This window comes from Scophthalmus maximus, chromosome 4, assembly GCF_022379125.1.
Source record: "Scophthalmus maximus strain ysfricsl-2021 chromosome 4, ASM2237912v1, whole genome shotgun sequence".
Classification (NCBI taxonomy): Eukaryota; Metazoa; Chordata; class Actinopteri; order Pleuronectiformes; family Scophthalmidae; genus Scophthalmus; species Scophthalmus maximus.
This window is the reverse complement of record NC_061518.1, coordinates 315,843-338,087: the sequence shown is the minus strand read 5'-3', so window position 1 is coordinate 338,087 and position 22,245 is coordinate 315,843. Positions and strand designations below refer to the sequence as shown.

Below are 22,245 nucleotides of genomic sequence, written 5' to 3'. Positions count from 1 at the left end.
GATTTTACTAACAAACAATAAACTATCAAATTGAGCATTTCCACTCAAAGAGGAAACCCCCCACTGGTTGGTTTAACCCATGATGTCAGCGATGACGTCACCAACACCATCAAAAACAGTGCATTGTGGGCGGGGCCTTGTTCAAACCATAGACCTGCATGGAGGCTCTGAACAAGGAACAAACATCTGAGTACGGACAGACAAGTCTGTAAGTTACAGACAGTTTGTATGTAAGTTACAGACAGTTTGTCTGTACTTCTACTTCTAACCTTTATTTCCCTCCACCACGAGGTCACGTTTTCACCCCTGACCTTTTTGTTTTTTGTCACATTGTGACTAAGGACGTTTTCTGACATTTGCACTGATTTCCAATCAATTTTTTTTTAAACCTGTAACTTCCACCAATTTGAAGCTGAGATCACGTTGATTCACCAGAGAATCAACAGTTTGTTTCAATACTCTGTCATTCTAGTTCACACGTAGATAAACTCTGGATAACTTTCAGTATGAAGTCAATACAGGTACAGTAACTGTTCCCGACTGTTTCCTTCTGAGTAGCGTGTCGGTTTTTGTGTCTGTTCTAATCATGGATTTGTATTTCCTGCTGAAAGAGCAGTGTGAATGCTGATTGGCTGAAAAGGACAATGTGTGATGTCACTGCATTTCAGCCAGTAAGATTCATTGAATCATAGTGGAGTTTCTGTAACATTTACTAATGTTTTGCATTATTAATAGTATTTTGGTGATATATTAAGTTTTTGGGATGATAGTGTTTTGGAAGTATTTGGTAGTTTTCTGTAATATTTTGTCGTTTTGTGATAATACTCATAATTATGACGATATTACTGTGATTGTGATTGTTGATAATTTTTTTGGCACAATTTTGTTGTGTTGGTATAATATCTTGTTGTTTTTTATACTATTTTGTAGTGTTTTTATGATATTTTTAATATATTTGTACCTTTTTGTATAATATCATTCCATGAATTAATTTTGTCAAGCAAGTGAAGCTTGAAACTGAGACAAAGAGATTATGAAATGAATAACAACAGTGAAACACAGTTGTAATATAATTTTTGTCATTTATTTATTCTAATATACACAATTTAATTTCAATTGAATTTTATTTGTATAGCGCCAACAAACATGATCTCGAGGCGCTTTACATAATGACAGAGACACAACAGTTCCCACAATGAGCAGCACTTGGCTGGTCGGAGGGGAGGAGAGAGATGGAGAGATGGAGAGGAGAGGTGGAGAGAGATGGGGAGGAGAGAGATGGAGAGATGGAGAGGAGAGGTGGAGAGAGATGGAGAGGAGAGGTGGAGAGAGATGGAGAGGAGAGAGATGGGGAGAGATGGAGAGATGGAGAGGAGAGGTGGAGAGAGGGGGAGAGGAGAGGGAGGTGGGTGGAGAGAGATGGAGAGATGGAGAGGAGAGGTGGAGAGAGATGGGGAGGAGAGGTGGAGAGAGATGGAGAGGAGAGGTGGAGAGAGATGGGGAGGAGAGGTGGAGAGAGATGGAGAGGAGAGAGGGGGAGAGGAGAGGAGAGGTGGAGAGAGATGGAGAGATGGAGAGGAGAGGTGGAGAGAGATGGAGAGATGGAGAGGAGAGGTGGAGAGAGGGGGAGAGGAGAGGAGAGGTGGGTGGAGAGAGATGGGGAGGAGAGGTGGAGAGACATGGGGAGAGGAGAGGAGAGGTGGAGAGAGATGGAGAGATGGAGAGGAGAGGTGGAGAGAGGGGGAGAGGAGAGGAGAGGTGGAGAGAGGGGGAGAGATGGAGAGGAGAGGTGGAGAGAGATGGAGAGGAGAGGAGAGGAGAGGTGGAGAGAGATGGAGAGATGGAGAGGAGAGGTGGAGAGAGGGGGAGAGGAGAGGAGAGGTGGAGAGAGGGGGAGAGATGGAGAGGAGAGGTGGAGAGAGATGGAGAGGAGAGGTGGAGAGAGGGGGAGAGAGAGGGGGAGGAGAGGTGGGTGGAGAGATGGGGAGAGGAATGAAGAGAGAGAAGACAGAGCAAAGAGAAGAGACCAGGAACAGATGGATTCTTTCCATGATAATTATAATGATACTGACATACTGTAGATTAAATGACGTTGTTCATGATCATAATGATAATAATAATATATGTATTAAATTATATATATTTTGCTCGAGGGAAGCATATATAAAGTGAAAAGTATCGGTCCCAGCACGGAACCTTGTGGAACTCCACGATTGACTTTTGTATGAGTGGAAGATTTGTTGTTAACGTTAACAAACTGAAATCTACATGATAAGTAAGACTGGAACCATTCAAGTCATGTTCCTTTAATGCTAATAATGTGTCTGAGTCTCTGTAACAGAATGTTGTAGTCAGTGGTGTCAAATCCAACAGGACGAGAATAGAAACCGATCCAGAGGAGTGGAGCACTTGAAGCTGCTTCAGCCTGTTTGATAAATGTTTATATTTCTTGATTCTTGCACTTTTTGGGACATTATCTTCGTGGTTGAATGCACTTATTGTTATTATAACAATAAACCCTAAAGTCTTCTAGCAAACTATTCCTGTGTAAAAAGTCACCTGACTGCTTAACAGATTTGTTCAAGGATTTTATATATATATATATATATATATATATATATAATATATATTAGAGGTTTGATATGGGTCTATAGTTAGTTGAGACATCTGGGTTTAAAGTCGACTTCCACCTCAAAGGCCTTTGGTACGAGATGAATCGAACTGATCTAATATGGAACTGTTGATCAGAGGAAATACATCCTTGATGGAATGAGATCGAAGAGACGAGTTGAATAACTCAGGCAGATCAGCGGGGGGAGAAGCCGTCTAGACAGAGATGATGATGATGATGTGAATAATATCATCGTAGAACACGGCTGTGATGTCATAAGAGTCTTCTGGTGGCGGAGGAGGTGCGAGGAAGAAACCACCCTGGAGTTTTACTCATCAACAGGTGGCGTGTCGCCATCGTTGGGACCGGTCGGCTGTAGAAGTTCACTCGGCTCGTCCTCACTCGGAGCCGGCGCCTGAGATGATGTTGGCACTTCTTTGTCTTTGTCTTTGTCTTTGTCTTCGTCTTCGTCTTTGTCTTTCTCGTCCTCGTCCTCTTTCTCGTCGATGGCGCCGGGCGGCTGCCGGTCCTCCGGACAGAGGGAAGCCGACGTCTGTGCGTCGACCTTGGCGGGAGCCCGGACTTTAGACCTTGGCGACGCCTTTGGCATTCTTTTGGCGTGAAGCTGTTTCTTCAGATTGTCCGTCTCCAGCGTCTTCTCGTTGAATATCTCCACAAAGTGCCCCCTCAGCGTGCCCACGTGCTTCTGCGCTTTCTGCAGCTTGTCCTGCAGACGTGAATTCCCCCGGCAGTTATTCGCGATGATCGTCTCACAATTGTCCACCTTCTTTTGCAGCATGTCGATCATGTGTTGGTACGACTCCTGCGTCTCCTCGTCCACCCTCAGTTTGTCGTAGCTCTCCGGGTACTCTGACTTCATTTTGAGCACTCTGGCTTTTAATTTGGAGGGCACGTCCACGTCGAGCATGCACGACTCGAGGTCCATGTCCACGCGCATTAAGATTTCCTCCAGCAGTTTGATCTTGTCCCTCAAGCGGCCGAGCTCCAGCTCGTTGTCCGTCCTCGTGACCGTCAGCTTCTGGACGGTGTCCGTCAGGTCCATGTTTTTCAGCTTGGCCTCACTGAACGCGCTGAGTGTTTCCTTGATGGTGACCGCCGTTCTTTGTCTCTCCTGTTGCCGCTCCTCCTCTAGGTGCTTGTTCTTCTTCCTCAGCTCGTCCACCATCGCGTGCAGAAGAGCCGCCGTTTCACTGTCGTTGCGCAGCTCGTCGTGCATCGTCTCCATCTTCTGGGTCATGAGCGCCATCTGCTGAGCGTTGTTTTTCAGAGCGATGCGGTTCTCGGAGACGGTCCTCTGGAGGTCGCACACCGTCTGATTCTCCTCTTGTAAACTTTTCATCACCTGAGCCTGTTGGGCTATTTTCTGCTTCAGGGTTTGGATGCTGATGTCGCTCTTCAGCCCGGCGGCCTTCCTCAGGTCCCTCTCGTGTTCCAGGACTTCGTCCTTTTCCCCCAGCGTCTCCACGAAGTTGTCGATGACCCTGGCCTTCTCCTCCTCCATCTCGCAGAGCTTCCTCTTCAGGTTCAGCGCCTGTCGCTCGTGTCGCTCTGCCTCTTTTCTCATGGCTGTGATTTCCTCCTGTGTTTGCCAGGCCATCCTCCTGCACGCGCCCATGTCTCGTTGGAGGCAAACGACCTCCAAGTCTTTCTCCTTTTCCACCTCTGACAGAGCCACCTGGTAATGGTCATGGGCGTCAGTCAGCTCTTGTTTGGTGTCGGTGACTTGTTTTGCGAGACCTTTGACCTTGTTGGTAAAGGCGAGATTCGAGTCGGATTTGCTCTTTTTCACGTGTTCGTTCTGAGTTTGGCTTTGCTGAAAGGCCCAGATGAGTCGTCCCTCCCGTCCTTGTCCGTCCCTCACCTCCTTCTGCAGACTCGCAACTTTCGCCTCCAGATTCTCGATGCGGCTGCATTTGGCCAGATCTCTCTGTTCCCACCACTTGCTGTACTCATTGTACTTTTTCTTTAATTTGTTCAACCGCCACTTCTCGTACGCTTCCGGTGACGGCTGTGGGAGTTCCTTCTCGTGTTTGCTCAGCCCGGACATGGACGTGTTCTGGACCTGATGTTCTCCCTGTTCCCGGTGAATCTCCGTTGTAACGGGAGGAGACGCGAGCCTCACGTCGTCCCTCCTTTGATCTGAAAGCCCTTGGAAGTCAGATTGATGTTCTGCTTGTGTGACGTCATCGGTGGGAATGCTGCTCTTTGATCTGCTCACACGCACACACACACACACACACACACACACACACACACACACACACACACACACACACACACACACACACACACACACACACAGTAGATTAGTGGGTTCCCTCCCAGTCAGAGGCCCTTGATGCTACTTGCATTAAAGGGGCAGTAAGTGATTTTGGTTGTTGTGATGTCACTGCTGTGGCCCGACCGTGAACCCCCGACCTCCTGTGCGGGAGACCGACGCACTAACCACCAGTCCAACACCGAGGAGTGGCAGTGCCTCCAGCCCGTCCGGGGGCTTTTCTTCAAGTAGAGTGAAGTGTGGAGTGTCGTCGGCCTCCAGCCGACACACTTCAGCCCCGCTGAGCGGCGGAAGATGCACTTTTGTAGTTTAAGCGCCTTCCGCCGGATCGTCTGTCTGCAGAGAAGAAGCGTCTTGACCATGAAGATAAAAGAGACTTTATGATCCCGCTCACTGTAATAATTCTCTGAGAGACTCGTTCCTCAGAGCTCAGCTCGGACGTTCAGGGTCGAGGGGAAATTCTTCTTATGGTTGTTTTGTAAAAACACCTCTACGTCTCTGATACGTGACTTTGTCTCTGCTCCGACATCTGGAGTTAAAACTTCTCGTGAGCAATGTGAGGCGTCGTCAGATCAGCTGTTGGGACGACCACATGTTGTGCAGATCGTGTTTCACGTCTGTGAAGATCCGGACGCCGTGTGGTCCAGACGACCTCGCCGGGGACCGGCTGGCGTTCCAACTGGAGCTCTCGTCAAAGAAAATTGTAAAAACATTAATTATTGAGAGCGACTGTGCAAATACTTTCCATTTCTAGACAACAGTGTGTCTGGTGGCAGATCACTGAGTGATCGTCGTCCCGACCGACCCACGTCCGTCTGACGCTGCTTGTGTTCCTCAATAATGAATCCGCCGCCGCGGTGGTTTCTACCTTCAGTCGACCGTCTGCTGCACCGCGACGTGTTGCAGTCGGTCCCTTTGGTTGTGGAGAGATTTCCGGCGTTTGCATCAGAGATGTGAAAGTTCTCTGTGATTAGGTTTCTGTCTCTGGATGAAACGCTCTGAGCTCCCTCTGACCAGATATAGAACCAATGACATCAGCTGATAGACGACGACTGGAGGTTCCTGCCCTCGTCTCCTGCTGCTCCCCAGACGCCTCCCAAACGTTCCCGCCGGCGTGGACGCGTTTGACTCGGGACAAATCTGACGCTGCGCTCGACACACGAGGAGGGAAAAGTCCGGAGAGCGGATTCAGTCACGGAGGAGAAGTGTTCACATCTTCTACTGAAGTGAAACAGTGACGAGTCAAAGTCACACACTCAAAATGAAAAAGAAAAAAACTCCTTGAACTGACACATGTAAAAGTACAGAACGATAGAAATGATTCATCGAAGCTTCAGAAGAACTTCTCTAGAAATTACAAGACGTTTCCTTGGTTGTATTTTTTAAATTCTTTTTTCCATAAAATCCAGATGAAAAGGGAAAAAAAGGGATTTGACTGCTGCATTTATGTGGAGCTCTTGCTCTGCAATCAGCCGCCACACACACACACACACACACACACACACACACACACACACACACACACACACACTCTGATATTCCGTCTGCGCTCTGGATGGATGTTTTCTCGCCGCAGAGAAAACGAGATTCTGAAACCGTGTTAATATTTTCCAGCTGGGTGAAATCTTGTTTTTTACTTCTCCCTCCTCCTGTAATCCTGTTCCATCGCCGAGGAGGAGAGAAGGTTTCTGCTGCTGAACTGATGGTTGGAAGAGGAATGGGAGCAATTTGATAAATACATATATATCTATATATATATATATTTGATATATGTTCTCATTTAGTCCACGTCGTATAGTTTTCCAGAGGCCGTTGAATCAGGAGCAACTGGACTGAGGAGATTCTTGAAGATTGTTCATTTTTAAAAAGACAAAGAAATACTTATAATTCTGAAATAACATTTTATTATGGAGTCATCAGAAAGTTCGAAAACTAAATCTACGTTGACTAGAACCTTGTGAAGAGCTAACGAAGCTAAACGTGACGGAAAGAACCTGTAATTATCTCCTGGTTTTAAATCTATGAACCTTTACGGACTCAGACAACAGAAGTACATATCAGGTCCTGCACCATTATTACTACTGTACTTCTCGCCTGTACGGTACCATTCCCGCAGTAAAACTCACAGTGAAGGAATGAATTCTTCCCTTTGCGGGTGAAACATTTACAGACATCTCTTTCTGCAGATCGATGGTCGATGGCCGACGCCCGGGACGAGTTCCAGTTCGCTGCGTCGATTCCCTTCGATCGAACAATTAGTGAAAACATTGAAGCGCGACCCGGCGGTTCGTCCTCGGTATGGATTCGACTGATTGTGGTTTCTGTGGCGTCGCATGGCGGCCGAGCCACTTCCTGGGTCCCTGTGCTCGTTATGTGAAGCTCTTCACCGACCGCTGGTTTAAACAACGGACTCGGCGGCAGCGGATCAATTGAGCGACGAGGCCGGTGAAGCTTTTTCTTTTTTGTCCACTGCGGCGGAATGAGACTTGAAACCACATGAAGCTGCGGGAAAAACAGCTGATCCACGAGAAATAAATGCTTCAACTGGAGAAACATTGTTAACCGACTGAGATCGAAGCTCGGGGGGAGGGGCGGAGTCAACAGGTGATGATTAGATTATTGCAGAACGTGAACTCCATGTTTAAGTTTATGATTCTAATATGTTTTTTGTTCAACCAGAGAAAAATAAACTCAAATTTTTTCACTTTTGAAAAGCTCATGTCAACAGCACCACATGTTATGGGGAGCGTGGATGCAGTGTGATTGACAGCTGGCACCGTCCAATGGGATGCAGGTCACAGGTGTAGGTGAACGTCACGAGGTCAAAGGTTAAGGGAGGATTCACAGGACGTATGAGAAGAGAATCTGACTCCTCTGACACTGAACCACGTGGTCATGTGACGGTGGATGTTGTTGATGTCGTGGTGAAACGACACATTTAGAAGATGAACTCCAAGAACCTCAGCGGCTCCATCAGCATGTTCCAGTGTTTTATGATTCATATGTAACAGTAACTGACATCTGGGTCATATTCATACTCTTCTTCTTCTTCTCCTTCTTCAGATTGAATCGTTTACGTTCGTTCATGACGCGTCACGTTAAATATCGCTGCCACAATGCATTGTGGGTCTGTCTCTCCTTCCTCTCACAGAGGAAGGAGAGACAGACCCACAATGCATTGTGGGTCTGTCTCTCCTTCCTCTCTCAGAGGAAGCTCCAGTGTGTCTCTGATGAAGGAGACAGGAAAGGAAACATTGAAGCTCCTTTCCTGAGCACTTAGAGAATCTGAACATCATCATGGTGCTGAGGAAACACTTCAGGTTCACTTCAAGGTTTAGGAAACTTCCTAAGACATTTTGACAATTCGACCTCAGACCACAGTTTGAACAAAGTTCTGTTTCTTCTTCTTCCAGTGTCCAGCTCTGCACACTGTCGCTTTAAGGTGACAGACACTCAGGAAGAGGAAGAGGAGGAGGGGGAGGAGGAGGAAGAGGGGGAGGAGGAGGAGGGGGAAGAGAGGGAGGAGGCGCGCATGCGCGCTCCGCGCTCGGCACAAGCCAAAGTGCGTCAACTCTTGTTTTCGGATCTGAGGAGTTTCTCCTGCGGCTGTTGATGTGATGTCGACGGGATATGGTGAGTAACGAGGGTCCGAACTGATCCATCATCTGATCTGACAGACTGACGAGAGGAAGAGAGAGGAAGACGAGGAGAGGAAGAGGAAGAGAGAGGAAGACGAGGAGAGGAAGAGGAGGAAGACGAGGAGAGAGAGGAAGAGAAGAGGAAGAGGAGGAAGACGAGGAGAGGAAGAGGAAGAGAAGAGGAAGAGAGAGGAAGACGAGGAGAGGAAGAGGAAGAGAGAGGAAGACGAGGAGAGGAAGAGGAGGAAGACGAGGAGAGAGAGGAAGAGAAGAGGAAGAGGAGGAAGACGAGGAGAGGAAGAGGAAGAGAAGAGGAAGAGAGAGGAAGACGAGGAGAGGAAGAGGAGAGGAGACGAGGAGAGGAAGAGAAGAGGAAGAGGAGGAAGACGAGGAGAGGAAGAGGAAGAGAAGAGGAAGAGAAGAGGAAGAGGAGAGGAGACGAGGAGAGGAAGAGAAGAGGAAGAGAGAGGAAGACGAGGAGAGGAGAGAGAGGAAGAGAAGAGGAAGAGGAGAGGAGACGAGGAGAGGAAGAGGAAGAGAGAGGAAGACGAGGAGAGGAGAGAGAGGAAGAGAAGAGGAAGAGGAGAGGAGAGAGAGAGAAGAGGAAGAGAGAGGAAGACGAGGAGAGGAAGAGACGAGGAGAGGAGAGAGAGGAAGAGGAGAGACGAGGAGAGGAAGAGGAAGAGACGAGGAGAGGAGAGGAGGGAGAGGAAGAGGAGAGACGAGGAGAGGAAGACGAGGAGAGGAAGAGGAGAGGAAGAGGAGAGAGAGGAAGAGGAGAGACGAGGAGAGGAAGAGAAGAGGAAGAGAGAGGAAGACGAGGAGAGGAGAGAGAGGAAGAGAAGAGGAAGAGGAGAGCAGACAACAACACTGACCAGAGTTTATAAACAGTCAACAACAGTCAACAACAGTAAACATAATTAAATATCAGTAAATATCAGCTTTATGATTTAAAACCATCTTTCATGTCTAAAGCAGAAAGTTGTCTCAACTCAAGGTTCATTTCATAGTTAATAACAAGTTCACTGGACTTTATGACTGATATATTATACATTCACCGTCTGTTTAATAAAGTCACTCGTTCCTCTGCTGCAGACGGAACTCTTCTTCTTCTCTGTCACGTCCGGTCATTGTTTCACTCGCTTCTCTTTTTTTAAATTTCCTCTTCCTCTTCTTCTGCCCCTCGACAACAACAACTGTATCTTCTGGATATTGTTTTTTATTATTAAAGTTTTTATGGGGATCACAATTGGTGTACATAATACAGCACTCACATATACAACTCAAGACTACAAGACCTATATATATATATATAAATATAAATATATATATATATATATAAAGGAATAAAATAAACCAGTAGATGAATAAGTAATTGAAAACACTGGAGTTATAAAAAAATACATGTAAGTTAAAAAAAATATATAATTAAAATTACATTTTTTAAAGTTACCATGGCGATTAGAGAACCAGCTTCGTAGGACGGAAAACCAGAAGATAAACCAGAAGTTAAACCAGAAGTTAAACCAGAAGTTAAACCAGAAGTTAAACCAGAAGATAAACCAGAAGTTAAACCAGAAGTTAAACCAGAAGTTAAACCAGAAGATAAACCAGAAGTTAAACCAGAAGTTAAACCAGAAGTTAAACCAGAAGCTAAACCAGAAGATAAACCAGAAGTTAAACCAGAAGTTAAACCAGAAGTTAAACCCGAAGTTAAACCAGAAGTTAAACCAGAAGTTAAACAAGAAGTTAAACCAGAAGTTAAACCAGAAGATAAACCAGAAGATAAACCAGAAGATAAACCAGAAGATAAACCAGAAGTTAAACCAGAAGATAAACCAGAAGATAAACCAGAAGATAAACCAGAAGATAAACCAGAAGATAAACCAGAAGTTAAACCAGAAGATAAACCAGAAGTTAAACCAGAAGTTAAACCAGAAGATAAACCAGAAGTTAAACCCGAAGTTAAACCAGAAGTTAAACCAGAAGTTAAACCAGAAGTTAAACCTGAAGATAAACCAGAAGATAAACCAGAAGATAAACCAGAAGATAAACCAGAAGTTAAACCTGAAGTTAAACCAGAAGTTAAACCACAAGATAAACCAGAAGATAAACCAGAAGTTAAACCTGAAGTTAAACCAGAAGATAAACCAGAAGTTAAACCAGAAGATAAACCAGAAGTTAAACCAGAAGATAAACCAGAAGATAAACCAGAAGTTAAACCAGAAGATAAACCAGAAGTTAAACCTGAAGTTCAAGAACGTGTCTTTGTGTCATTTTTTTTTTGCCGCAGATCGGAGATGAACGAAGACGCATTTGAGGTCCCGGAGAGGACGGAGTACCGCTACCTGGTCCAGGAGGAGGCGGAGGAGGAGGTGCAGTACGTCCGTCACAGACACTACATCAGCCCCTTCCTGGTTCTCTCGCGCCGCTGCATCGTCCTCATCTGCCTCGGCGTGCTCGGCCTGCTCGCGCTCGCCACCTACCTGGGCTACGTGGCCCAGACGCTGCCGCCGGGTGTCGCCCAGGTGTCCACGGACTGTGGGACGTTCAGAGGACGACGCGTGAGTTCTTATTCGTCTCATCGACCATCCAAAGTGCTTCACGGTTCTGAAATCTGACTTCCTTTTCAGAAAAATGGGGCCTACTCCTTCAAGGGCATGCCCTACGCCGCGCCGCCCCTCGGCGACCTGCGCTGGGCTCCTCCGGCGCCGCCGCCGCCGCGCTGGAGCGGCGTGACCGACGCCGGCCGCTTCCGCAGCATGTGTCCCCAGGTGCGTCCGGCCTCGAGCGCGGGGAGGGTCCTGGGCCAGGAGGACTGCCTCTTCGTCAACGCGTGGACGCCCACGCTGCGGCCCGGCGCCGCGCTGCCCGTGGTGGTCTGGATCCACGGGGGGCGCCTGCTCACGCTCAGCGGAGGCGAGCCGGGCTACTCGCCCACGGAGAAGCTCGCCGCCGACACGGGCGTCGTCTACGTCAGCTTCAACTACAGACTCAACGCATTCGGCTTCCTGGCTCTGGAGATGCTGAGGGAAGGTTCTCCGACAAACACCTCAGGTCCATCACACACACACACACACACACACACACACACACACACACACACACACACACTACATTAGCTCAATGTTAGCATGCAGCACGTGTAATGTTTGTCATATTCACCATCGCACTCTATTTCGTTAGCATGCTAACACCTGCTAATTAGCCGCTGAGGCTGCAGGGAGCATCGTTAGCTTTGCAGACCCACCAATCAAAACCCACTGAAGAGTTAAGTGATTGTCTGACGGTGCGTTCACTTCTCACTATACGTGACGCAAAGCTTGTTCTCGTGATGACATTATGTTTGACAAATGTCAAATATAAAGAAGCGAGTGGAAGCGAATTACGCGTCACTCACTCGAGTTAAAATATTTGAATTCAAGCAAAATATGCTTATGACGCGATGTCGCGAAAAGCCAATTATCGCTGACATCCCCGACGTCCAAGTCCGATGACGGATGGCCGGATATTCTCGGGTTGTGTGTAACCGCGCTTACTCGATTGAATATAAATGATCTGGCGGTCAAACTCGTGTGAGTAATTATAATTCATCCTGAATGTCAGGTGACATATTATATTCATTTCTTGATAACACTTCTACTGAACTTTATTACCACAGGACTTTATTCAAGACTTCCATATCAGCCAATTTCTTGTATGATAACGGTTCACTATGACAGTCAGTTGAGACAGCGCCCCCTGCTGGTTTGGAGGAGTGGCGCTCGCAGCTTGACGCTCGCGTTCAGTTTGTGATTGTTCGTCTCTGCAGCGTTGGTACACGACAGATTAACTGAAGTTATTCGTCCATGAATAAAACTAGAGTTTGAATCGACTCACTCAGTCTAAAACGCAGATTGGGAAGAAGATGGTTGTTGCTGCAGAAGCAGCTGCTTTGTTTGAGAGAAGTGATAATAGTTCATTTTGCTGAAATATTGATGGTGTTTATTCATTGTGCTCCTGGTCAGACGGAATCCACTGAGATGTGAATACTCACTGAGCGTCAATGTGAGTGAAAGTGTGTGGCTGCGTGTTCTGAGTCATTGTCTTCTCCTCTTCCTGTTACATAATCCAAATGAGCCGTGACCTTGATGTGAAGCGACCCCGCTACACGAGGCCTCACGTGACGCGATGGCGTGACGGCAGGAGCCGCTTGCTCCCGCACTCACACTTCTTCTAATTTTGAACAATCCTAATTTCCGTGGCCCACTTCCTCGCCTCCCCCCCTCCGCTCGACTAACAGTTAAATTTAGTTCCTAGCGAGACGGTTTTGTCTCGATGGAGGAAAAAATGGGACGCGGCAGGAAACAAGGCCACATCAGAGCTGGTTACTAACTGAACCCTCCTCTTCCTCCTCGTCCTCCTCCTCCTCGTCCTCCTCTTCCTCCTCCTCGTCCTCCTCCTCTTCGTCCTCCTCTTCCACCTCCTCGTCCTCCTCCTCTTCGTCCTCCTCTTCCTCCTCCTCCTCCTCCTCCTCTTCCTCCTCCTCCTCGTCCTCCTCCTCCTCGTCCTCCTCTTCCTCCTCCTCGTCCTCCTCCTCTTCGTCCTCCTCTTCCTCCTCCTCCTCGTCCTCCTCCTCCTCCTCATCCTCGTCCTCCTCTTCCTCTTCCTCCTCCTCGTCCTCCTCCTCTTCGTCCTCCTCTTCCTCCTCCTCCTCCTCCTCCTCGTCCTCCTCCTCCTCCTCATCCTCGTCCTCCTCTTCCTCTTCCTCCTCCTCGTCTTCCTCCTCCTCCTCCTCTTCCTCATCCTCCTCCTCGTCCTCCTCCTCATCCTCCTCTATCTCATCCTCCTCTATCTCATCCTCCTCGTCCTCCTCTTCCTCGTCCTCCTCCTCGTCCTCCTCCTCCTCGTCCTCCTCTTCCTCCTCCTCCTCCTCCTCCTCCTCGTCCTCCTCTTCCTCCTCCTCCTCCTCCTCCTCCTCTTCCTCGTCACCTGCAGGGAACTACGGCCTCATGGACCAGATCGCGGCTCTGAAGTGGGTCCAGAGGAACATCCACGTGTTCGGAGGAGATCCTGGGAAAGTCACTATATTTGGACAGAGCTCAGGTATGAAGAAAAAAAACAAAAACATAAATGACATGATGAATGTGACAAACCTGCTCAGAGATCGAACTTCCTCTGTGTCGCCACTAGAGGCAGAAAGTGTTGCTGTGAACACGAGCAGCAAAGTTAACTTCCAGTTTTGAAGCTAGTTGGACCGAAACCAATAGACGACATGGATTTAATTATGAGGCCTTATTTAAAAAAATAAAAGATGAAGAATCAAAGATTAATTTTAGTAAAAAAGGAAATAAAAAGACAGTGTCAAATGTCTTTACGTTAAATAAATTATTGGAATAAACTTAAGAGAGATTATAGAATAAAAGAAATTGTTTGACTTCAACCAATAAATCTGCAATTTATAGATTTCATGATTTAAGTTAAGTTTATACACTTTTACACCTTTTTTAACTTTTAGATATTTTTTATCTAAAAGTTATAAAAAGTATTTTTTAAATAGTTTTTTAGTCGTTATCGGCCTGAAATGTTCTGCAAAGCAGAAACTTGATCTTCAACACTGTCGAATTAATTGGTATATAAGTATAATTGAGAATTTTTGATGATCGTTACATTCGATGGTTCCAGGTTCAAACCTTAATAATTCACTCTTGGTCTCAGTTAATGTAAATTCAGAGACCAACCAAGAAATGAATCAATAAATCGAACCTGCAGATCCATAGATACATGTGAATATTTGTTAGTTGCAGCCCTGATGACGTCGCCGCTGGCGAAGGGTCTGTTCCACGCCGCGGCCGACATGAGCGGCATGTTCGTCCGCAACGTGACGCTGAAACGGGCCGAGTCCGACAACCTGGCGTTCGTGAGGAAGACGAGCTGCAGAGACGTGAGCTGCCTCCGACGCCTGTCGGTCCGACAGGTGCTGCAGGTGGGAAACACAAGGTTCTGTCACAGCAGCTCCGCATTCAAACCATGGTTAAAATATATTCCTTGTTAATATTTAAAGATGTCATAAGACGTCTGATTTATAGCTCATCTATTACGGAAGAGCATTGCTGCCATAGTAGAATAATAAAAACGGATCAGTGTCATTTCATAATGTGAAGGTTTCACGTTAAAGTAGAAGTCTGAAGTAGAACTTTACCAAATCATATAAACGGACATATCCTCAATTAATGACTCTGTTCTCCGTCCGCACTCAGTTTCAAACATGACGTTTCATGTTATGATGAGTTTTCACGACATAATGTAAAACTTTATTTTTAAAACGAGAAACTTTAAAAAGTTTCACGTTTTAAAATAAAGTTTCACGTTTTAAAATAAAGTTTCACTTTTTTTTGGAAACTTTATTTTTTTAACGTCAAACTTTTCACATTAACGTGAATTGCTGCCAAGGCAGAAAAATAAAAATGATCAGTATCATTTTATTAAGTTTTAAGAAATTACGTGAAATGTTTCACGTTATTTCGTGAAAGTTGAGAAACGTACATCTTTACAGCAAAGTGACAATGGTTTTAAAAGGAAACTTCACTCTGGACACTTTTTTATTTTTATTAAAAAGAGTTTCCTAAGATTAATAGAAAAAAAAGAGTAATTTTAACAAGAGCTGCAATCCAACATGTCTGACATGAGTTTTTTTGTTACATGAAATTTGATTGTAAATTTGAGGGATCTTTTCAGAATTGAGTGTTATGTAATCCTTGATATGTAGAAATTAGTATGAAATATTAGTATGAAATTTCCTCTACTAAACACATGTCTTTAAAAAAGGACCAAACTAAACCTAATATATATGTGTATACACATACATACACGTACACGTACATATTATTTATATACACATCAATGTGTCAGTATTGATAATTGAATGTAATAATAATAAAACACATTTTACCGTAAACCAAGTAAAGTCCAACTACTCAATCCCCCCTCCCTCCCCCCCAGGCTGTCCCGTGGCAGGAGTTCCCCTCCTGGGCAGCGGACGAGATGACTGATCTCCCCACCAGGGGGCGCTTCATTGGCTCGGTGGCGGTGGTGGACGGGTTCGTCCTGGAGGCTCCGCCTCTGGAGGTGTGGGGGGCGAAGAAGGGAGGCTACAGCGACGTCCCCTTCCTGGTCGGGACCACGGAGCAGGAGGTCGACTTCAGGTGAGAGGTCGCGCTGCGTCGGGTGCGTCGCCGTCCGTCAGCTGTTCCTTTGAACTCAGTGGTGATCAGACTCCGTCTCCTCCGCAGTCCGACGGCCACGAACATCTCGGCGTGGACGTGGGGCGACTATCACTGGTTCGTCACAGGTAACAGCTGCTCCGTCTGAAACGAGGCCTGAGTCCTGAACCATGAAATGTAACAACACAAGTGTTTCAGCGTCAGTTCTGCTCTGGTTCATGTTGTGATGTTTACAGCTGCAGGTTCAGAGAAGGTCCAGTAGGTGGAGCTATAACCACCCACAACAACCGCTGTCCGTCAAATGACAGAAGTTTATATTCGATACGTTCAGATGGCGGCCATCTTCCCCCGACATCACACTTTTATCTAAATTTTATTAAAAAATCCAGACTACTAGTTATTGTTTCTGTATTTATATTTTCACAATTTTATATAAGAGAGATTATCCTTTTATATCACTGCGTCACTGTTTCACGGCATCGCTGTTTCACTGGATCTGGTTCACTGCATCACTGTTTCACGGCATCACAGTTTCACTGCGTAACTGAATCGGTTTCACTGCATCACCGTTTCACAGCATCACAGAATCACTGTTTCACTGGATCGGTTTCACTGCATCACTGCATCACTGAATCTGTTTCACTGCATCACCGTTTCACAGCATCACAGAATCACTGTTTCACTTCATCTGTTTCACAGTTTCACCGAATCTGTTCCACTGCATCATTGTTTCACAGCATCACTGTTTCACTGCGTCTACGAATCTGTTCCACTGCATCACCGTTTCACAGCATCACAGAATCACTGTTTCACTTTATCTGTTTCACTGTTTCACTGCGTCTACGAATCTGTTTCACTGCAACATGTTTCACAGCGTCACAGAATCACTGTTTCACTGCATTTGTCCGTTCTGCTCCCGTCAGAGAAACTTCAGTCGTTCAGTGACGATCTGGCTAAAGACGCGTTGGAACTGTACCCGAGCTCCGCCCCCTGTCCCACCACGGACCGCTGTCCGGAGAGGTCCTTCACCACCATGGTGTCCGACATCAGGGTCACCTGTCCCAGGAACCAGTTGGCTCGGAGCGCTGCAGGTGAAATTCACTGTCATCTGTTGATTCAACGAACATTCATACAAAATAACTTTTTGAACTGTTTGTGACTGAGACAAGTTTTCTCTGGTTTCCAAGGCTACTTGAATGATTCCTTTGTGACAGCCATTGTGTGTGTGTGTGTGTGTGTGTGTGTGTGTGTGTGTGTGTATTTTCCTTTTGTGGTTAAAGTTCGCCCCCTAGTGTCAAACCCCAAAAGAGACTGATCAGTAAACTCACTGAGGAATAAACTTCACATGAAAACAACAAAAACACCTCAAAACAACTTTTCAAATTAAAAAATCCCTGGTTAGTTATTATTCAACGAAACAAAAGTTTATTTTATTTGATGTTAAATATGGTTCAGTCACACAAAGGAAGTGATTTTACACCAGACATGATTTTCTGTCTCTGTGTCTTCGTCGTGACCTTGACCTCCTGACCTCTCGTGTTCCTGAAGCCGCTCTGAACAGCCCCGTGTATCGCTACGTGGTGACGCACACGCCGTCCGGACCGGTCAACGCCTCGTCCGCGGGTCTTATGCCGTTCGCCAGCCGCTTCTCCTTCCACCGCCTGGACGCCGTGGCCTTGTTCGGAGGCCTGGAGTCGGTCCTGGGGAGGCGTCTGTCCGAGGACGACCGGAGCTTCACGCGTCTCGTCACGCGGAACCTCGTCAACTTCGCCAGAACAGGTGAAGGCATCTTTCTTTTTATTTCATTTCTTTATTCATCCTCATCTTCTGCCTCTGAGACCAGATGAGCAGCAAGTGAAATCAAAACTTTTCATCTATAAATATGAGCTTCCCTTCGCTTCATTCATTGGTTCTGTTGGTTCCCTTTGTTTCATTCACTGGTTCTGTTGGTTCCCTTCGTTTCATTCATTGGTTCTGTTGGTTCCCTTCGCTTCATTCATTGGTTCTGTTGGTTCCCTTTGTTTCATTCACTGGTTCTGTTGGTTCCCTTTGTTTCATTCATTGGTTCTGTTGGTTCCCTTCGCTTCATTCATTGGTTCTGTTGGTTCCCTTCGTTTCATTCATTGGTTCTGTTGGTTCCCTTCGCTTCATTCATTGGTTCTGTTGGTTCCCTTCGTTTCATTCATTGGTTCTGTTGGTTCCCTTCGCTTCATTCATTGGTTCTGTTGGTGCCCTTCGTTTCATTCATTGGTTCTGTTGGTTCCCTTCGCTTCATTCATTGGTTCTGTTGGTTCCGTTCGTTTCATTCATTGGTTCTGTTGGTTCCCTTCACTTCATTCATTGGTTCTGTTGGTTCCCTTCGCTTCATTCATTGGTTCTGTTGGTTCCCTTAGTTTCATTCATTGGTTCTGTTGGTTCCCTTCGCTTCATTCATTGGTTCTGTTGGTTCCCTTCATTTCATTCATTGGTTCTGTTGGTTCCCTTCGCTTCATTCATTGGTTCTGTTGGTTCCCTTTGTTTCATTCATTGGTTCTGTTGGTTCCCTTCGTTTCATTCATTGGTTCTGTTGGTTCCCTTCGCTTCATTCATTGGTTCTGTTGGTTCCCTTCGTTTCATTCATTGGTTCTGTTGGTTCCCTTCGCTTCATTCATTGGTTCTGTTGGTGCCCTTCGTTTCATTCATTGGTTCTGTTGGTTCCCTTCACTTCATTCATTGGTTCTGTTGGTTCCCTTCGTTTCATTCATTGGTTCTGTTGGTTCCCTTCACTTCATTCATTGGTTCTGTTGGTTCCCTTCGCTTCATTCATTGGTTCTGTTGGTTCCCTTTGTTTCATTCATTGGTTCTGTTGGTTCCCTTTGTTTCATTCATTGGTTCTGTTGGTTCCCTTCGCTTCATTCATTGGTTCTGTTGGTTCCCTTCGCTTCATTCATTGGTTCTGTTGGTTCCCTTCGCTTCATTCATTGGTTCTGTTGGTTCCGTTCGTTTCATTCATTGGTTCTGTTGGTTCCCTTCACTTCATTCATTGGTTCTGTTGGTTCCCTTCGCTTCATTCATTGGTTCTGTTGGTTCCCTTAGTTTCATTCATTGGTTCTGTTGGTTCCCTTCGCTTCATTCATTGGTTCTGTTGGTTCCCTTCATTTCATTCATTGGTTCTGTTGGTTCCCTTCGCTTCATTCATTGGTTCTGTTGGTTCCCTTTGTTTCATTCATTGGTTCTGTTGGTTCCCTTCGTTTCATTCATTGGTTCTGTTGGTTCCCTTCGCTTCATTCATTGGTTCTGTTGGTTCCCTTCGTTTCATTCATTGGTTCTGTTGGTTCCCTTCGCTTCATTCATTGGTTCTGTTGGTGCCCTTCGTTTCATTCATTGGTTCTGTTGGTTCCCTTCACTTCATTCATTGGTTCTGTTGGTTCCCTTCGTTTCATTCATTGGTTCTGTTGGTTCCCTTCACTTCATTCATTGGTTCTGTTGGTTCCCTTCGCTTCATTCATTGGTTCTGTTGGTTCCCTTTGTTTCATTCATTGGTTCTGTTGGTTCCCTTTGTTTCATTCATTGGTTCTGTTGGTTCCCTTCGCTTCATTCATTGGTTCTGTTGGTTCCCTTCGCTTCATTCATTGGTTCTGTTGGTTCCCTTCGCTTCATTCATTGGTTCTGTTGGTTCCCTTCGCTTCATTCATTGGTTCTGTTGGTGCCCTTCGTTTCATTCATTGGTTCTGTTGGTGCCCTTCGTTTCATTCATTGGTTCTGTTGGTGCCCTTCGTTTCATTCATTGGTTCTGTTGGTTCCCTTCGCTTCATTCATTGGTTCTGTTGGTGCCCTTCGTTTCATTCATTGGTTCTGTTGGTTCCCTTCGCTTCATTCATTGGTTCTGTTGGTTCCCTTTGCTTGTTTGTTCTGTTCCTCCCTTGGTTCCGTTCGTTGGTTCCGTTTGTTCATTCTTAAAAGATCACGACAAAGGGTCGGATCCAGGATTTAAAAAAAATATATTTATTCTTTTTTAAATTCCCAGAGAATAATTCATGGATCTTCATGGAAAATCTTTATCTTGATTGTTGAATTCATGAAATACAATAGAAACAAAGTAAATCTCATCCTAGCTGGTTTTTATGCAAAGCATTTTTCGAAGACGACGACACAGAAATCAGCTGAACTGATGGAAAAACTTTGTTTGTGGGAAAAAGCTGCGAACGGGTCTGAAGTTCTTCTCGCTGACGGAACCGAGAGCGCCGTCTTTGAATCACATGAGCTGTTCTTCCGTCCTGCAGGTCAGATGGAGGAGGCGTGGCCCGAGTTCCCAGCAGCCACTGCTCTCCTGTCCAGCAGCCTGTCGCTGGCTCACAACTACTCGTCCGCTCGCTGTGAGCTGTGGAGGGACAGCGGCCTGTTGGCCTACGCCTGGTGAACCTGAGGTGACCTCACGTCGACGCGTCTCCGTCTCTCCTGCAGCAGCCGGTCACTTTCAGAGCCAAACAGGAAATAGAACATTTAGTTGGTTTGAAGTCTGAGACGGAACCTTTTATTGTTGTGGAATAAAACAAACTAAAAGACGTCAGCTCAAAATGTAAAAAAGAAAAGGTGCCGTTCACGTTAACGTGACTCAATGTGCTTAATGTAGGATAAAGGATTTCAGGTTTTATTTTTTCACAGGTGTGAGTGTTTATGACGAAGCATATCTGAGAGAAATTTGGTGATTATTGATCGCTGCTTGTCATGTTTTAGAACGTCCCTCTGTTAGTCTCCACCTCTGAACAGTGAATGAAATCACTTCATGCTCGTAGCTTTAAAAAATGATATATATATATATAAACAAATGAAGGAAAAACATGAGTTTTAAATAAAAAAAAGATTATTTCAAAGAAAGAAAAAATTGAGGTGAGGCCGGTCTCCCTGACGACCAGACTCCTCCCACCAGGAAGTGTCTGCCGATGAAGTCATGAGATTTGTCTGAAAGCTGCAGTCTGAACTGACTCGGATGATTTTTTCTGCTCTGTCCACTTAAACATTGGATCAGTAATTAATAAAGTAAAAAATATTATTTTTCAAATCAGTAAATATAGGAACTTATATCAGTTTTACAACTTGGTGCCAAAATCCTCCAGGTGTATTAAGATCGATGAGCAGTGCAGCGCCACCCTGTGGACGTGTGGGGAATCACAGCCTGAGGAACCAGAAGGGAATCGAACACACGACGACACAGATTCACTTTCTACTCGAGTGGACGTGAGTTTTTTAAATTCAGGGACGTGATTGGACGCAGACGGAAGAGTGAGATTATCATTTTTAATTTTATTCTTTTGTTCATTGTGTACCTGTGAATAACTCATGTTCGTTTTGTGAACTTGTGAAGTTCTGCTGTTTGCACTGATTCATACGCTTCAACACTTTGTCTCCACTTCATCACGTGTTTGTTTCCGTTAGTTGAACCACGTCGAAGCTGTTACATGAATCAAAGTTTTACTTTTACACATTAACTTTACTTTCTTCCCTCCGGTTGTTGTCTTGACCACTCCTGAGCTTTGCGTTGTGTTTCGTTGTTTGTTGACACACTCACACTTTATCACTCTATCATCTTTATATGATCAATAAACTCACACCACTTTCACTATTTTGTATTTAATGTTGCCTTTTTTAATGGTAATGATGGACTTAGGTTTGATGATGAGGACTGGAATAACAGAATAACAGAGTGAAGAGGAGGAGGAGGAGGAGGAAGAAGAAGAAGAGGAAGAAGAAGATGAAGAGGAGGAGGCGGAGGAAGAAGAAGAAGAAGAGGAGGAGGAGGAGGAGGAAGAAGAAGAGGAGGAGGAGGAGGAAGAAGAAGAAGAGGAAGAAGAAGAAGAAGAGGAGGAGGAGGAGGAGGAAGAAGAAGAGGAGGAGGAGGAGGAGGAGGAAGAAGAAGAGGAGGAGGAGGAAGAAGAGGAGGAGGAGGAGGAGGAAGAAGAGGAGGAGGAGGAGGAAGAAGAGGAGGAGGAGGAGGAAGAAGAAGAAGAGGAAGAAGAGGAGGAGGAGGAAGAAGAAAAAGAAGAGGAGGAGGAGGAAGAAGAAGAAGAGGAAGAAGAGGAGGAGGAGGAAGAAGAAGAGTGTCCATACAACACATGTTAATGGTGGTGATCATCATTCATACTCCTACATTCTGCGTGTTTATGATTCAATTCTTTACTACGGGTTCTATAAAAATACCGAAAATAACTTGACAGAGATGCAAACAAAAAGCCACAAAGAGAAAAATACACTAGGAAACGACCAGAGAGCGACAACAACTACAGACTCAAACTGACTCAAACTGACTCAAACTGACTCAAACTGACTCAAACTGACTCAACTGACTCAACTGACTCAAACTGACTCAACAGACTCAAACAGACTCAACTGACTCAACCTGACTCAACAGACTCAAACAGACTCAACTGACTCAAACTGACTCAAACTGACTCAACTGACTCAAACTGACTCAACTGACTCAAACTGACTCAACAGACTCAAACAGACTCAACTGAC

General features: G+C 45.6%; 2 protein-coding genes across 2 annotated transcripts; one reads left to right on the top strand and one right to left on the bottom strand.

Annotated features, from left to right (window-relative positions):
- Window positions 1-1,898: 1,898 nt before the first annotated feature.
- Window positions 1,899-4,826, bottom strand: LOC118302224 (rho-associated protein kinase 1-like). Its single transcript, XM_035628204.2, has one exon. The coding sequence runs from the start codon at window positions 4,677-4,679 to the stop codon at window positions 2,940-2,942; it is 1,740 nt and encodes a 579-aa protein (XP_035484097.2). The 5' UTR covers window positions 4,680-4,826; the 3' UTR covers window positions 1,899-2,939.
- Window positions 4,827-8,387: 3,561 nt separating this feature from the next.
- Window positions 8,388-21,352, top strand: si:ch211-71n6.4 (para-nitrobenzyl esterase). The gene is made up of 10 exons (XM_035628202.2): window positions 8,388-8,543; window positions 10,842-11,112; window positions 11,182-11,605; window positions 13,526-13,633; window positions 14,329-14,513; window positions 15,530-15,732; window positions 15,820-15,878; window positions 16,674-16,841; window positions 17,299-17,529; window positions 20,013-21,352. The coding sequence occupies exons 2-10, from the start codon at window positions 10,849-10,851 to the stop codon at window positions 20,147-20,149; spliced, it is 1,779 nt and encodes a 592-aa protein (XP_035484095.1). The 5' UTR covers window positions 8,388-8,543; window positions 10,842-10,848; the 3' UTR covers window positions 20,150-21,352.
- Window positions 21,353-22,245: the final 893 nt, after the last annotated feature.